At 38.3% G+C, this 14815-nt stretch overlaps 1 protein-coding gene across 2 annotated transcripts in view; it reads left to right on the top strand.

Annotated features, from left to right (window-relative positions):
* The window catches only part of Crppa (CDP-L-ribitol pyrophosphorylase A), a 250550-nt gene that overhangs the window by 107554 nt on the left and 128181 nt on the right, over positions 1–14815 (top strand). For both annotated transcript variants that reach the window (XM_057782626.1, XM_057782627.1), the window contains exons 7-8: positions 3758–3850; positions 4276–4368. In XM_057782626.1, the coding sequence (XP_057638609.1) occupies positions 3758–3850; positions 4276–4368 (186 nt within the window). The remainder of the gene's footprint in view (positions 1–3757; positions 3851–4275; positions 4369–14815) is intronic.

Raw genomic sequence — 14815 nt, 5'->3', positions numbered from 1 at the left:
GTTTATATAGACTAGCAGACATCAGCGTGGCAGTCTGGTACATTTATGATCTCACTAAACTGGAATTGATTTTCTACCAGGTGCATTGTTTCTCGGATTTTGAGAAAGACATTTAGATTAAAAGCAGCAGTTCTTATTTCTCATTTATTAGCTGATCCTATGAATTCTATCAGGTATTTATTTTACCAATTAATCAATTGAGCCACAAGACACAGTAAGTTCTTACAAAATTCACATGGAAAGAAGGTTCCAGAGATAGATTGAAAGCTAGGGAGCTGATCTCCAAACTCCAGGCTCTTAAGAGTAGCTGAAAAACTGATTCAGATGCAAGAATTCCATAGGGAGGACTCAAGGCTGAGTGGCCAAACAAGGAATATAAAGCATTTATAATAATTAACATTTCCTCAGACTGGAAGGGAAGTATCTGTCTCCGGCACTCCCTCGCTTACACCCAGCCTAGGCGTGCGGGGTGAATGGGAGAGATGGGGTATTGGCAGGTTCCAATGTCAGATGACTCAACCAGTGTTCTGAAAACAGTGGGTTGACTTCTCAGAAACACTTTGGAATCTCTGACTCAGGAGACTGGAGGTAAAGCTGTCCAGACTTGGGTGAGCCCTGACTCTGGTTGGAGGGAAACTCTCTGACACCTCATCTTCCTCTCAAGTGCCCATGCTTCACACAGTTTCCACTGTGCACATGCACATATTTAGGTCATGGCAAATCTTTACGGAATGGTCTTTATGCAATAAGGAAAACTTTAATTTTTGTTAAGCTTCCTTAATTTTCTGAAAGTCTTGGAAATTTGTTTTAAGTAATTAAAGGTTTTTGAGCCAAAATATTTAGAGAAAGAAAGTTTTTCTAGCCACAAACTGTTCCCTTTGCTGTGCCGGAGAGTAGAAATATAGAGAATGACAGTCCTGAGTAACGTCACAGCATTGCTCAGACACAGCCTGGTCATGTCAGCATACATACTCCTTGTATACTAAGGATATCAAAGATACTCATGCCATTTTTAGGTTAAGTCAATTTTCTTTATACAAACATGAAAGATATTATTTCCAGTTGAAAAGGAAGATGTAGGACCAAAAATAATTGTTCTTAACTGGAAATACTTGTTAAGAATCTTGGTTTTGAGAAGAAAAGATCTATAGTTTGGTTGGTGTGTATGTTCATATACATAGCACTTAAATTTAATAGCCTTTATGAAATACTCTTTGCATATATGTATCTTATCTGGTGAATGGTGCTGTAGTTAGTTGGAGTTTTAAATTTATCAAATAGCTGAACAAATATATTTTCAAAACAATTCAAAACCTACCACTATAGAGCTGAATTGTGGGCTAAATTATTGGAGTTAAAGAAAATGCAATGCATTCCTGATATTAGGAAAATCTAACTTCAAGCAATGGATGCTGACAAATCTGCACATCCTTCAGTCACACGGGAGACAGATCTTTATGAATCAGGAATGTTTGTGGACTGTGTTCTGAGAGACTGACATCTCTAGTCTTAATTCCTAAAACCTAAGTGAGTCTGCAGAAGCAAAGGCATAACTTTCATTGCGCATGGTCTGCTGTACCAGCATCATGGAAGAGTCTGGAGCAAATTGGCTGCTAAAGTGATACTTTAGAGGCTGTGAAAAATTGTCTCCTTCTAACATCCAAAATGTTTGATTTCTTGGTGAACCTTGACACACAGCGGGTGTTGGTCTCTCTTACAGTGTTAATTGTATCTGCTGCCGCGAAAGATTTGCTTTTGTTTTTAAATCGGTGTTCCCTTTGAACTTTGGGCTCAGCACAAGTTTTAAATGGAAATAAAATCTTAAGAGTTATCGGTGAACTAATATCTGTATTAGAACTCATTCTTGACCCCCTCCCCCCATCATTAAGTAGTTGATAACAGTAAATGGACTTATGGCATTGAGTGAGGCATCTTGGGGCTACAGTTTATGTATTAGGAACAGCACTGTGTTTCAGAAATACATATCGTAAAGGGTGATGAATGCCACGTAGGGATGAACCATGAGATGTGAATTCTTGGGGCATTATTACAGCTATATTTTATAAGAGAATCCCATATAATGATTCTTACATTCTTGTTTATAATTAAAGAAAAACTTAAGCAAGATAAAACCAAGATATAGGAAATAGTTTTAGCAGAGTCTTTATAAGGTCCTGTCCCTCCTAGTCTAGTCTAAGGTCACTGCTTTTTGTTTGTTTGTGGAATCAATGATTCACTATGAGGACAAGGTTGGCATGGAGCTCTCAGGGACTCACCAGCCTCTGTGGCCTGAGTTCTGGGATCAGAGGTGTGTGCCATGACTTCCAGAGAAGCTACCTCTTAGAAGATGGCTTTTGGCAGTTTTTGTTTTTGGTTATTACTACCAAAGTTTACTTCTTATTTCTCTTCAATAGATATCATTGTAGTAATTTCTTATTGCTTTGCCCGCTTTTAGTCATCCCAGGTGGAGTAAACTCGTCTTTTTGAACAGCAGTATTTTACAAGCCTCTCTAAGTCCACCACACTGCCCTGGCAGCCCTTCTGTTCTGGTCCCCAAACATGCACTGTAATCAATTGTTCATAGAACATACACCAGACTCCTCGCCTGATCCTTAGTGTTTCTTGGTCCCCACTATTTCCCTAGTTAGAACAGTTTCCTACGTTTGTAGTTTTAAGATGATGGACATAGTTCACAGCTAATTGAGATGCCTTTCTTTTTTTTTTTTTCTTTTTTAATTAAAATTTCCACCTGCTCCCCGTTTCCCATTTCCCTCCCCTCCTCCCAAATATTGCCCCCTCCCCCTATCCCCACTCCTCTTCTCCTCCCCCCACACCATTCCCCCTCCCTCTCGATACTGAAGAGCAGTCCAAATTCCCTGCCCTGCGGGAAGACGAAGGTCTTCTATCTATGTCCAGGAAGGTGAGCGTCTAAACAGGCTAAGCTCCCACAAAGCCAGTTCATGTATTAGGATCGAAACCTAGTGCCATTGTCCTTGGCTTCTCATCAGCCTTCATTGTCCGCCATGCTCAGAGAGTCCAGTTTCAACCCATGCTTATCCAGTCCCAGTCCAGCTGGCCTTGGTGGGCTCCCAATAAATCAGTTCCACTGTCACAGTGGGTGGGTGCACCCCTCGTGGTCCTGATTTCCTTGCTCATGTTCTCCCTCCTTCTGCTCCTCATTTGGACCTTAAGAGCTCAGACCGTTGCTCCAAATTGAGTCTCTGTCTCTACCTCGATCCATCGCCAGATGAAGGTTCTAAAGTGATATGTAAGATATTCATCAGTATAGGATAGGGTCATTTCAGGTTCCCTCTCCTCAGTTGCCCAAGGTACCAGCTGGGGACATCTCCCTGGACACCTGCGAACCCCTCTAGAGTCAAGTCTCTTGCCAACCCTAAGATGGCTCCCTTAGTTAGGATATATACTTCGCTGCTCCCGTATCCACCCTTCCTATATCCCAACCATCCCAATCCCCCAAGCTCCTCCCATCCTCCCCTTCTCACGTTTCTCATCCCATTTCCCCTTTGCCCCATGCCACCTCACCCGCAAGTTCCCAGTTTTTGCCCTGCAATCTTGTCTACTTCCCCTATCCAGCCTTTCTTGTGGTGGTCTGACAGAGTGAAGCCTGGATCTCTAGTCCTGTAGAATCTGCAAGGAGTTTAGACCAGTCTGTGGTTTTGTCGTAAGGTCACTTACATTCATGTTGGTCTGCCTTTCTGTTCAGATTGTAAATATCTTCTGATGTGTTCTCTCCTAGTGTGTTAATGTCACATCCACAGTTCTGGATCACACAGGCAGTGACGTTCAGAATTTCCCCACAGACCAGTGCTATAGCTTCATCTGTGTGAATGTAAGTATTGAACACAAACAGTTGGAAGCATTTGAGACCTGAGAAAACAGTGTCAGAGAGAATCGACCTTCTTGACCCTTCCATGTGCAACAGAAGATTGTGATAGATTAGTTGTGCTCTTCCCTCTGTGCTTTAAAAGTGTCCATCTTTCCATTTCAAATAGGAACCCAATTCCTAGTATGATGCAAATATTGCTTCTGTACAGTATTTTTAATTTTTCTATATATAAAGCAGATATTATGACATAAGTTCAATTCAGAAAATAGCTCAAATCTTTGTATATATAAACAATGGTTGTGCTTTAAAGTGACTTAGTGGTTATTTCCGATAAGTACGTTGGCTATGATGTAAAGTTCATCCCCCTGTGAGTCAACTTCCATTCTCTAAGAACTTCCTTCACTTTCTCTTATTTTGTTGTCTTCAAGGTTGTGTCCTCTGATTTTCAAGAGATCCAGAAATTCTTGAGTACCCTTGAGGAGAGTGGCCTTCCTCTTTTGTATCCTGTAGTTGTTGTTTTGGTAAGTGAGTAAACATTTTTCCCCTCTCATTGAACCTCTGCTTCCTTCTTGTTTCTGTGCAAAAAAACTGGTTCAATTGAGTGTGTACATCAGCATGCAGAAGAAACTCCAAAGTTCTTAAGCTGACTTTCCTGCTGACTTCTGCCTTTGTAGTTGCAATCATGTGACTCAATGACATTGGAAAACTAGTTGATTCTTCTAGCGATCAATTTCTTTATCCTCACCAACATAACAAAATACATGACCAAGCTGACTGGTTGTAAAGTTAATGTCTATAAAAGCTTTATTCAGGGTGGTTTGTCAACATAGCAGACTTCACAGCAGAGGAAATCCAAAGGCTTAATGAATGCAAGGAAGAAACAACATTAAAGAAAGTCCTTTTCGCTTCTCTGTGCTGTGGAAAGACTAATTAGGATGAGTGAGTGATTGAAAACACCTAGAATAATGGTCTGGACATTTTTGGAGATACACATAACAAACACACACACAAACATTCATATGCATACACAAACACATCGTATACATATACATGTATATATGTGTGTGTTTATGTATTTTTGCTACACACATTTGTAAATAACTAAAAGAATATGTTGATGAAGAATTCACTTGGTTAGCTTGCCATACTTTGTATTAGATAACAGAGAGCAAAGCCACTGAGGAGATTAGAATCCATGCTGGCCTAACTGGCTGAGAAACACAGCCTGAAGTCTGCAGTGTTTTTCTTTTTTTACCCTGTGGGAGGGCTTCAAAACATTCTTAAAAATTCTGAGTCACTGCCTGTTCCTGAAGCTCAAGCATATTCTATATGATAGGAGCTTAATTTCTGTTATAGGTAAGATAATTAATACAAAATAAAGATAATGCTTCATATTAAACATAACTCCAACATGAGCAATTAAAGTAAAAGCAAGTTGGGATGAGTAGGATTAGTTCATTCACTGGCTACTAAATATATTTGATTATGTGCTCTAAAGATGGGTTCTAGGGGTTCAGCTCCGATGGAAACCCATGACGAGTGCTTTGCAGAGTAACAAAGAGTATCACTGAGCTTTTCGGAATTAATTCAATGCTGGAAGGCTACAAGACTTTGAGGAATGAAGGACATATTTCACATCCTGGGTTGAGCCCTCTCTTCCTCTTTCCAGAATTGTTGGCATAAAGATCTTCATTTGATGCTCACAGGTGAGATGCTAAAGGGGCTGTGCAGTTTAGTGAGAAGAGACCTTTCCCTGGTTCCTGTCTCAAGATAGTTAACTTTGAGGATGATTTTCCTGAGTATAAAATTGAAGATAGCAATTTCTACATTGTACAGATTAACATGAATGAAGGCAGAAACTTGTTGACATAATTTTTGGTCCCACCCAGTCCTGCAGCCATTCAGTCCCAAAGACACAGAGGTCTATATTAATTAGCTGGTTGACCACTAGCTCGGGCTTTCTTATTAAGTAACTCTTACATCTCACATTAATCAATAATTCTTGTCTTTGTTAACAACGTGGATAGTACCTTTTATCATAGAGGTATTCTCATCTTGCTTCCTCTGTGTCTGGGTGACAGCTGCAGAGTGAGCTTTTACTCTTCCCAGAATTCTACTGTTCTGGTATACCTGCCTATACTTCTTGCCTGGCTACTGGCCACTCAACATTTTGTTAAACCAATATAAGTGACAAATCTTTATAAGGTACAAGACCATTATCCCAAAGTGATGCCGAACTTAGTACAGACACCCAATCGGCATAGCGCACTACAGCCCAGAACTCCTGGACTCAAGCGATCCTCCTGTCTCAGCCTCCCGAATAGCTGGGCTGTACTGCGCTATGCCAATCGGGTGTCCGCACTAAGTTCGGCATCAATATGCTGCTGAAACCTGGGAGCAGGGGACCACCAGGTTGCCTAAGGAGGGGTGAACCTGCCTAGGTCGGAAATGGAGGAGGTCAAAACTCCCGTGCTGATCAGTAGTGGGATTGCGCCTGTGAATAGGCACTGCACTCCAGCCTGGGCAACACAGCAAGATCCCGTCTCTTCAAGCAAGGTGATTGGCTGGTCTTCCCCTACACCAAAGCAGAATAACTTTCAGTCCAGCATGAGATTCTTGGCAAGCCTGCAATGGTGGCATAGACTTGCTACTTCTCTGGGCCCACATCTTTCCAGTCTGGATAGGATAATTCAAAATTTACTTCCATCACTCCGACCTGGTTTCCAGGTTCTGGTCATGTTTTCCATGTCTCTTTCTCCCCGGTCCTTCCAGTAGATTGCTTCCTTTTCTAAATTCAGCATCTCAGCTCTATTACATCATTTCTGATCTCACAGTTATTAAAGCCATATTAGTCACATTAGGCCAAAGGCACTCAAGGTCATTGCTCAGTAAATGAAAATTTAGCTGTTTATTCTCCAAGTTAGTAGAAGTATGGAAATACTATAATTGTATAATTCAATATAATGGTTTTAAGTCTAGATAGCTTATATACTAAACATTGAAGGAAATGTATGTAAATACATATACATGCATGTATTATGGGAGTTTATATTATAAACATGAATTACATTTATATTTGTTATATGCACATATATATAAACTGTGTGTATTAGAGGTCTCAGAGGCCATTCTGTCCATTTTGCTTCTTTTAAATTAACTTTGCTGAGGAATCAATACAAAATATGGTTTTGTTTTAACTTTTAATGAGGTTATAGTTAAATGATTACAAATTCTAAGACCAGACAAAAAGATACCTGGTTGTTTTTTACATAGTATTCTTCATCCATCACAAATATGTTCTAAAATTATATATGATAATTATGTATTTTTATGTTGAATTAGTATGGTTCAGTAGATATAAAATGTACATTTTATTGATACATGACTTCATATCACCCAGGCTTGCCTCTCACTGTGTTGCTAGAAATGACCTTGAACTCCTCAGCTCCAATCACTAATCATGCGACTATTCTACTTGTTCTGTCCAAACTGTAAATGCTTACAGGAAATTTTAGTTTTCAATGAGTTGTACAGTGGCTAGAAACTCCTAATTTGATTCTCCCCTAGAAGAGTCATCTAAAAACCAAGTGAAATTATGATTACTTCATTCTGTTTTGGACATTTGTGAAGTTTTTAACTGATGACTGCTGTCAATTCAGAAGATTATAATCTGCACTGTCTTTATTTTCCATGCTGTTGAGTCAAATACTCATAGGAAATGGAGGCTAAAGACCAACTAAACTGAGGCATTTAACCCAAGCATTAATTTAAAAGTTAAACTAAATTCTTAAAATTTAGTTTATCTACTTAAATAATATAATTAAGTGTGTATGTGTGTGCATGTGGATGAGCATGCATGCACATGTGTATGTAGGTCAGAAGATGACTCCCGAAAGTTGATTATCTCCTCTAACATGTGAGTTCTGGATTGAATTCCTGTCCTCATGTTTGATGCCTTTATATACACAGCCATCTCATTGGCCCTGGGTTGTTTTAAGTGTTAAATGGTGGCATTACAATTAGCAATGATTAAGCTCAGGTTTTCTCATATTGTCAAGTAGACTCAAAAGGTCCTTTGGAATTCCTTGGTTTCCATCCACTTTTAAGTTGATGATATTTAGGAAATCACACACCAAAAGGAACATAGAATGTGCTCCCGAGTCTTGGTATAGTGGATTGGATTTATTTTAGATTTTGCGCAAGTCTTTTTTTTTTTTTTTAAAATATAATTTCTTATTTAAAGCTTAATGGCATTGGAGCATCTTTAATGTTGGAGACTTTTATTATTTAGGATAAACTGGCATGGGTAAGTAGTTTCTACTTTAAGACACAGCAAAGTAAAGCATAAAATTTCCACAAAAAGCCAAGGAAAAAATGAAGTATTTTGGGAAAAAACTGAGAAAATTCTTGAACTAATTTTTTAAAGAGTTAGGTTTTTTTCATAATCTTTTAATGTTATCATGTGGTTATTATGACAAACTTCATTGCAAGTGGTCATTTTTTTCTAAAACATTTTTGGTAAGTTTAATTTTCTAAAAATCATTTATTTTCCCTTCAACTTTAAAATATTGTTGGAGATCTTCCATTTTTCATCATTCTCATTTTCCTTTTAATTGTTTTTTATATCACCTTACTTTAACAAATTCTTGTGTTGATAACATTTAGTATATTTGTGGAATAAACCTGCACTAGTATTTTTTATATTTGTACTAATTCTTAGAAAACTTGGTATGTATTTTGAGCATACCCACTCTCCCAGTTCCTCCTATTACTACCCTCTCAACATCTTTGAGATCGATTATTTTCCTCTTTCTCCACGGAGTCCACTTTGTGTTGCACAGCAAGTCTTGGGACAGGGGCCAGTTCTTCTGTGTGGTCCCTCTATATGTGTCATATTCTTAAAGCAATTAAACTCTCCCTCATGTAGCCAGTATCAAATATGAACAACTTTCCCACCAGTGAAGGGATCAAGGGTCTCCTCCATGCCCCTCTATACTGGAAGCTAGCATTACTTTGATCAACCTAAAGTCTTTGTTGTGGCAGATTTAACTACATATGTCTACAATGAGCCAGAGATTGTTGGTAATATTGACTGATTATTTAAAACAGATGTTTTTATTAAAAGTAGAAAAGGGAGTGCTTAGTAGAATTATTCCTAGTGCTATATTTTAATGAATTTGCATGTAGTTTGGGTGACATTTGTTGTCCTATACCCTTTTTTTAGTAATGACCTTTGGAAACACATTATCAGATAATAAACATGTCTCCCACTGGGAGACTGTTCCCCATTTGGAAGAAGAATGCTCTATTATAGATTATTCCATATAAAAGGATTCACAATTTAGAGAGTTTATGATATTCAGTAAGAAAAGTCTAAAATACAGTGATTTCTCTCTCAAAAAAATTGTAATGATATGATCGGTTTCTGTCTGAGGTGCTATTCCTGTTTCTTGTGTTGGTGTGTATGCGTTGTGTCTCATATTGTGTTTGATAAGATATTTTCACATGACATCATAATGTGCTGTCAGTGCTCTCCCGCTCCGACCCTTCTCTCTCTCCCCATTGCCTTTGTTCCCTTTGTCTCCTAGGCAATTGTGTTTCAGCTCTCCTGTCCTAACTACCTATATGATAACATGTATCTGTATAAAATCTAGGATCCAAAGAGGAGAGAAAGCATCTTTGCCTTTGAGACTGATCTAACCCCTTGGAGGAATATTTCTGAGAAAGCTTTTGCTAAGCCTATATTTCCAAGCATTCCCGCAGCTTCTTCCTCCAACAGCTTTGGCCTTTCAGGTCTCACATTAAGATCTTTGATGGAGTTGGAATTTGGTTTTGTTCAGGGTGAGAGATAGGGATCTCACCTCGTTCTTGTATGTATGCATATCCATGTTTCCATAACAAGTATTCAAAAATCCTTTTCTGATGATTGTTTTGATGTCCTTGTCAAAAATTAGGTGTCACTGGCTGGGACTGTGTGGATTGACTTTTAGGTTCTCCATTCTACTTCGTGGTCTATGCGTCTGTTTGTCCACGTGCTATGCTGCCTTTGCTACTATGACTGTAATATGTCTTGAAAGCAGGGGTGGTAATATCTCCAGCTTTGTTCTTTCTGTTGAGGATTGCTTATTCTACTCACCCTTTCATGTTTCCTCATGAAATTCAGGACTCCCCTCTAGTTTTGTAAATAATGCCACCTGATGTGGGAAGTCCTTTTGTATGTGTGTTGCTTTTATTGGTTAATAAAGAAGCTGCTTTCGGCCACTGGCTTGGCAGAGTAGAGCTCGGTGGGGGAAAAGTAAATGGAATGCTGAAAGAAAGAAGGGAGAGTCAGGACATGCCATATCACTGCTGCTGGGGGAACCTTGCCCTTAAGCCACAGCCTGTGGTGATATACAGATTAATAGAAATGGGTTAAATTAAGATGTAAGAGCTAGCTAATAAGAATCTAGAGCTGATAGTTCAAGCAGTGATTCAAATAATATAGCTTCTGTGTAGTTATTTCGGGGCTGAGCAGCCAGGAACAAGCAAGCAACCTCCTACAAAAGTCACCATCACTGCAATTTTGTATAATGTAGAATGTATGCAGTAATGTTTACTGTCTTAATTCTGCCAATCCATGGCCATGGGAAATCTTTCCAAATCTTGTAGTGTCTTCTTCAGGTTTTTTTCCTTCCATGTTTTAACTTTTTTCATTTTTATTATTTTTATTTTGTTTATTATTTATTTATTTATTTATTTATTTTTTGGTTTTTCGAGACAGGGTTTCTCTGTGGTTTTGGAGCCTGTCCTGGAACTAGCTCTTGTAGACCAGGCTGATCTCGAACTCACAGAGATCCGCCTGCCTCTGCCTCCCGAGTGCTGGGATTAAAGGCGTGCGAATTTTTTTAATTTTTAAATTTTTCATTTTGGAGGTCTTATAGTTCCTTAGTTGGGTTTATTCCAAGGTATTATTTTTGAAGCCCTTATGATTGGAATTACTTTCCTGATTTTGTATGCTCGTGATGCATCCTGCTACTTTCTGATGGTGTTCGTTAGTTTTAAGAGTTACCTGCTAGAATTCTTATGGCTTCCTATGTATAAGATCATGCCATTTTATTTATATTCCTTTCTATATATTCTTTCTTATTTATATTCCCTTTCTTTCCTTTTAGTCTTGATTCTTTGCCTAAAACCTTGAGAATTCTTTTGAATAAGAGCTATGGAAAGTGAACATTCTTGCCTGGTTCTAAATTTTATAGTGGAAAATGCATTGAGTTTTTCCCATTTGACATACTGTTGACTGTAAGTTTGTTTATAAGTAGCTTTATAGAATTTTATTATGCTGAGGTGAATTTCTTCTGTTCCTTATTTCTTACAAACTTTTAAAATAAAAGGATGTTGGACTTTGTCAAAACTGTGCTCATGTGATTTCTGTCCTTAAGTTAGTTTATGTGATGTACTTTATTGATTTATTTTTATATTGAACTGTTTTTATACTCCTGGATTGAAATGAATTTCAGAGTGGTAAACGATGTTTTTGATGTGTTCTTCAATTTTTATTTGCAATTATTTTATTGATAATTTGTACCTGTGTTCATGAGGAAAATTGGTGTGCAATTTTATTTTCATTCCTGTGTCTTTATCTGGTTTTGATATCTATAATATTGAGTTCATAAAGCTTGTAGTTGTGTTGCTTCCCTTTCTAGTGTATGAAGTGGTTAGAGGAGCGTGGTATTAGTTCTTCACACATCTGGTAGAATTCAGCTCTTAATTCATGTGGGTCTGCACGTTTATAGTTCGGAAGATTTTTTTTTTGAAGTTTCTGTTCCATTGCTTGTTATAGATCTGTTTAACTTGTTTATATCCTCTTGGTTTAATTTTGGTAAGCTATATGGTATAGAAATTCACCCAGTTCTTTTAGATTTTACAGTTGGTTGGTGTTTTAGCTTTTAAGTGCGTCCGAGTTTTCTAAATTTCATTGGTATCTGTTGTCATGCTTCTGCTTTCATCGTTAACTTTACTAGTTTGGGTCTTCTCTCTCTTTTGGGTAGTTTGGCTAAGGGGTTTTCAACATTTCAAAGATACTAGTTCATTATTTGTACTAATTTCATTTCCAGTTTGTTAATTAATGCCATAATCATTATTATTTCTTTCATGTTCTGACTTAAGATTTGGCTTGTTATCCGCTCGACATTGCCATTTTGTCAGATACCTCACACTCTAAGTATATCTCTTATTTTTTAATGTAAGTACTTTAGCACTTTAAGGACTGCTTGCATTGTATGCATTACGTTTTGATATGTAGTATCCTCATTGTTATCTTCTTTGATGCATTTTAAATTTTCCTTCTTCCTTTCTTTGATGGCCTACTCACCACTCAGTACTAGGTTGTCTAGTCTCCATGAGTGCAAATTTTCTGAAATTTCTTCTGCTGTTGATGTCTAATTTTCTTTCATTGTGGTCAAGTAGAGAATGCATGAACTTATTTTGAGTTTCCTGTGTTTGTTAAGACTTTCATTGTTTCTTATTACACAATCTGTTTTAGAGAAAGTTCCATGAGATACTGAGAAGATTGGATATTCTGCAGCATCTGCACAGAATGCTCTCTTAATAACTTAGGTCCATATGATTTATATGCTGTTTAACTATGATGCTTCTAAACTTATTCCTTGTTAGAATAACTATCTGTTCACAAGAGTGGTCTGTGGAACTCGCTCATCATTATTGTGCTGGGGTTGATTTGTCTTTATATCTAGAAGCATTTGTTCCATGAAATGTGTACATCAGTGTTTGATGCTAATATATTTAGAATTGTTGTGCCTTCTTTATTTTCCCTTTAATCTTATGAAATCCCCTTTGCTATCTTTTCTAAGATTGCCATTTTGTCAGGTATTAAAACAGTGACACCTGCTCACTCTTTACATCTGCTTGTATTGCGATGCCATTTACTTCCTTTTCCCTAAGGCAGTTTGTCTTTGATACTCCAGTTCATTTATTCTAGGCAACAACTAAATAGATCCTAATTTTTAAAGCTATCTGCTCATTTCTGCCTTTTTATTAGAAAACTGAGACCATTAGCATTGGAGTTGTCCTTGAAAGTTGTATTTGGAGAGGTGTTTCTATAGAATATATAGTACAGAAAGTTGTTTCTGTGAACTATAGTATGGAGAGGTGTTTCTATGGACTGTTGTAGTATGGCGAGGTGTTTCTATGGACTGCTATAGTACGGAGAGATGTTTCTATGAACTGTTGTAGTGTGGAGAGGTGTCTTTATGGACTGCTGTATGGAGAGGTGTCTCTACGGGCTGTAGTATGGAGAGGTGTTCTATGGACTGCTGTAGTATGGAGAGGTGTCTCTATGGGCTGTAGTATGGAAAGGTGTCTCTATGGACTGTGGTATGCAGAGGTGTTCTATGGACTGCTGTAGTATGGAGAGGTGTCTCTGTGGGCTGTAGGATGGAAAGGTGTCTCTATGGACTGTGGTATGCAGAGGTGTTTTATGGACTGCTGTGGTATGGAGAGGTGTCTCTGTGGGCTGTAGGATGGAAAGGTGTCTCTATGGACTGTGGTATGGAGAGGTGTTTTATGGACAGCTGTAGTATGGAGATGGTTTCTATGGACAGCTGTAGTATGGAGAGGTGTCTCTATGGACTGTGGTATGGAGAGGTGTAACATGGAGAGGGGTATCAGTGGTATGGAGAGTTGTTTCAGGGGGTCTTATCCACACTTTTTGAATATGAATGGTTCTCTCTCTTCCTAGATTTGGAAATGTTCTGCTATGATTTTGTTGATTAGTCTTGACATTGTTACCTTGAAAATTTTCTCCTCCTAGTCCCACGATTTGTAAATCTGGTCTTTTAAGGATGTTCCATATGTCTATTCTTCCTTAAACCATTCTATTAGTGTTTTTTTTTTTTTTAAGAAAAAAAAATCATGAGCTTTTGTTTCTAAAATTGGTGTAATGGTTTGAGTCTCTAAATCATACTGATAAACCGGATTTGGGACATACAATGTCCCAGTGATTTCAAACAAATTTCCTGTGGGGTTGAGGTTTTGTTTGGCATCCAGTAGGTGTCAGTCCTGCCTTGAATTTTCCCCAGAAGTCAGCAGGAAATACTGATTTTTGGTAATTTCTACCCATGATTGTTCTGTTTGTCCTGGGTAATCACGCTTCCCATGCTTGGGTTTCTAAACCCAAGGTGCTGAAGTGACCGCACAGGCATTGTTGTTTACCTGCTCAGTTAGAGATGTTGTCCTATGCCACTGTTCTCTTGTATGGTGTCCATATAGCTGCAGATCAGGCACCTCTGGTAATTACTTGGTCCTGGTACAGCCACTATTTGGATCAGCAATATATTTCTTAATTCCTATGTTGTCATTTTCCCAGGCAGTTTTCTATGATCTCTTCTTAGGGTGTTCGTTCCATGATTCCTGTAAAGAATGTTTGTCTTCAGGCTCATGGGTTACACCTCAGTCTCCATTTTCAAAGCTTGGGTTCCTCTTGTGTCTCTGCCCATGGTCCATGTATCCAATTCCTCTTGCATCTCCTCCTTCATTATTGATGTTGGGGAACGGGGAGGACATTGCCCATATAGGGGTGGATTGTGGGTCCTCTTATTTCTTTGTTAGAGCTCAATTGGTATATTCCCTCTACATTGGCTATTATCTCATTTGTGAATAAAAAGGTCACTGTTTTTTATACTTGCTGTTTTCTCTCCTCAGATGCGATATCTGATACTGTGTAGTGTAGCCTATAAACTGTCTTAAGCTTTTTTTCTGAGTTAACTGTGGATCTTCCTTCTGCCTTCTTAGACCACTGATATAAAGGCTCCACAGCATGCAGTCAGCATCCATACATTTGGAAAAGCCCATCTTAGGACGAAAATACATTTGACATCTGTAATCAGTGCAACACTGTAGCTTAGCAGCTCCTATTGTGGAGCATGTAGCTTCTTTTCCCTCATGACTGTGTGGCTGGCTGGGCACAAG

Source organism: Chionomys nivalis, chromosome 10 (assembly GCF_950005125.1).
Source record: "Chionomys nivalis chromosome 10, mChiNiv1.1, whole genome shotgun sequence".
In the NCBI taxonomy this organism is placed as follows: Eukaryota; Metazoa; Chordata; class Mammalia; order Rodentia; family Cricetidae; genus Chionomys; species Chionomys nivalis.
This window is presented reverse-complemented; position numbering and strand designations above follow the sequence as displayed.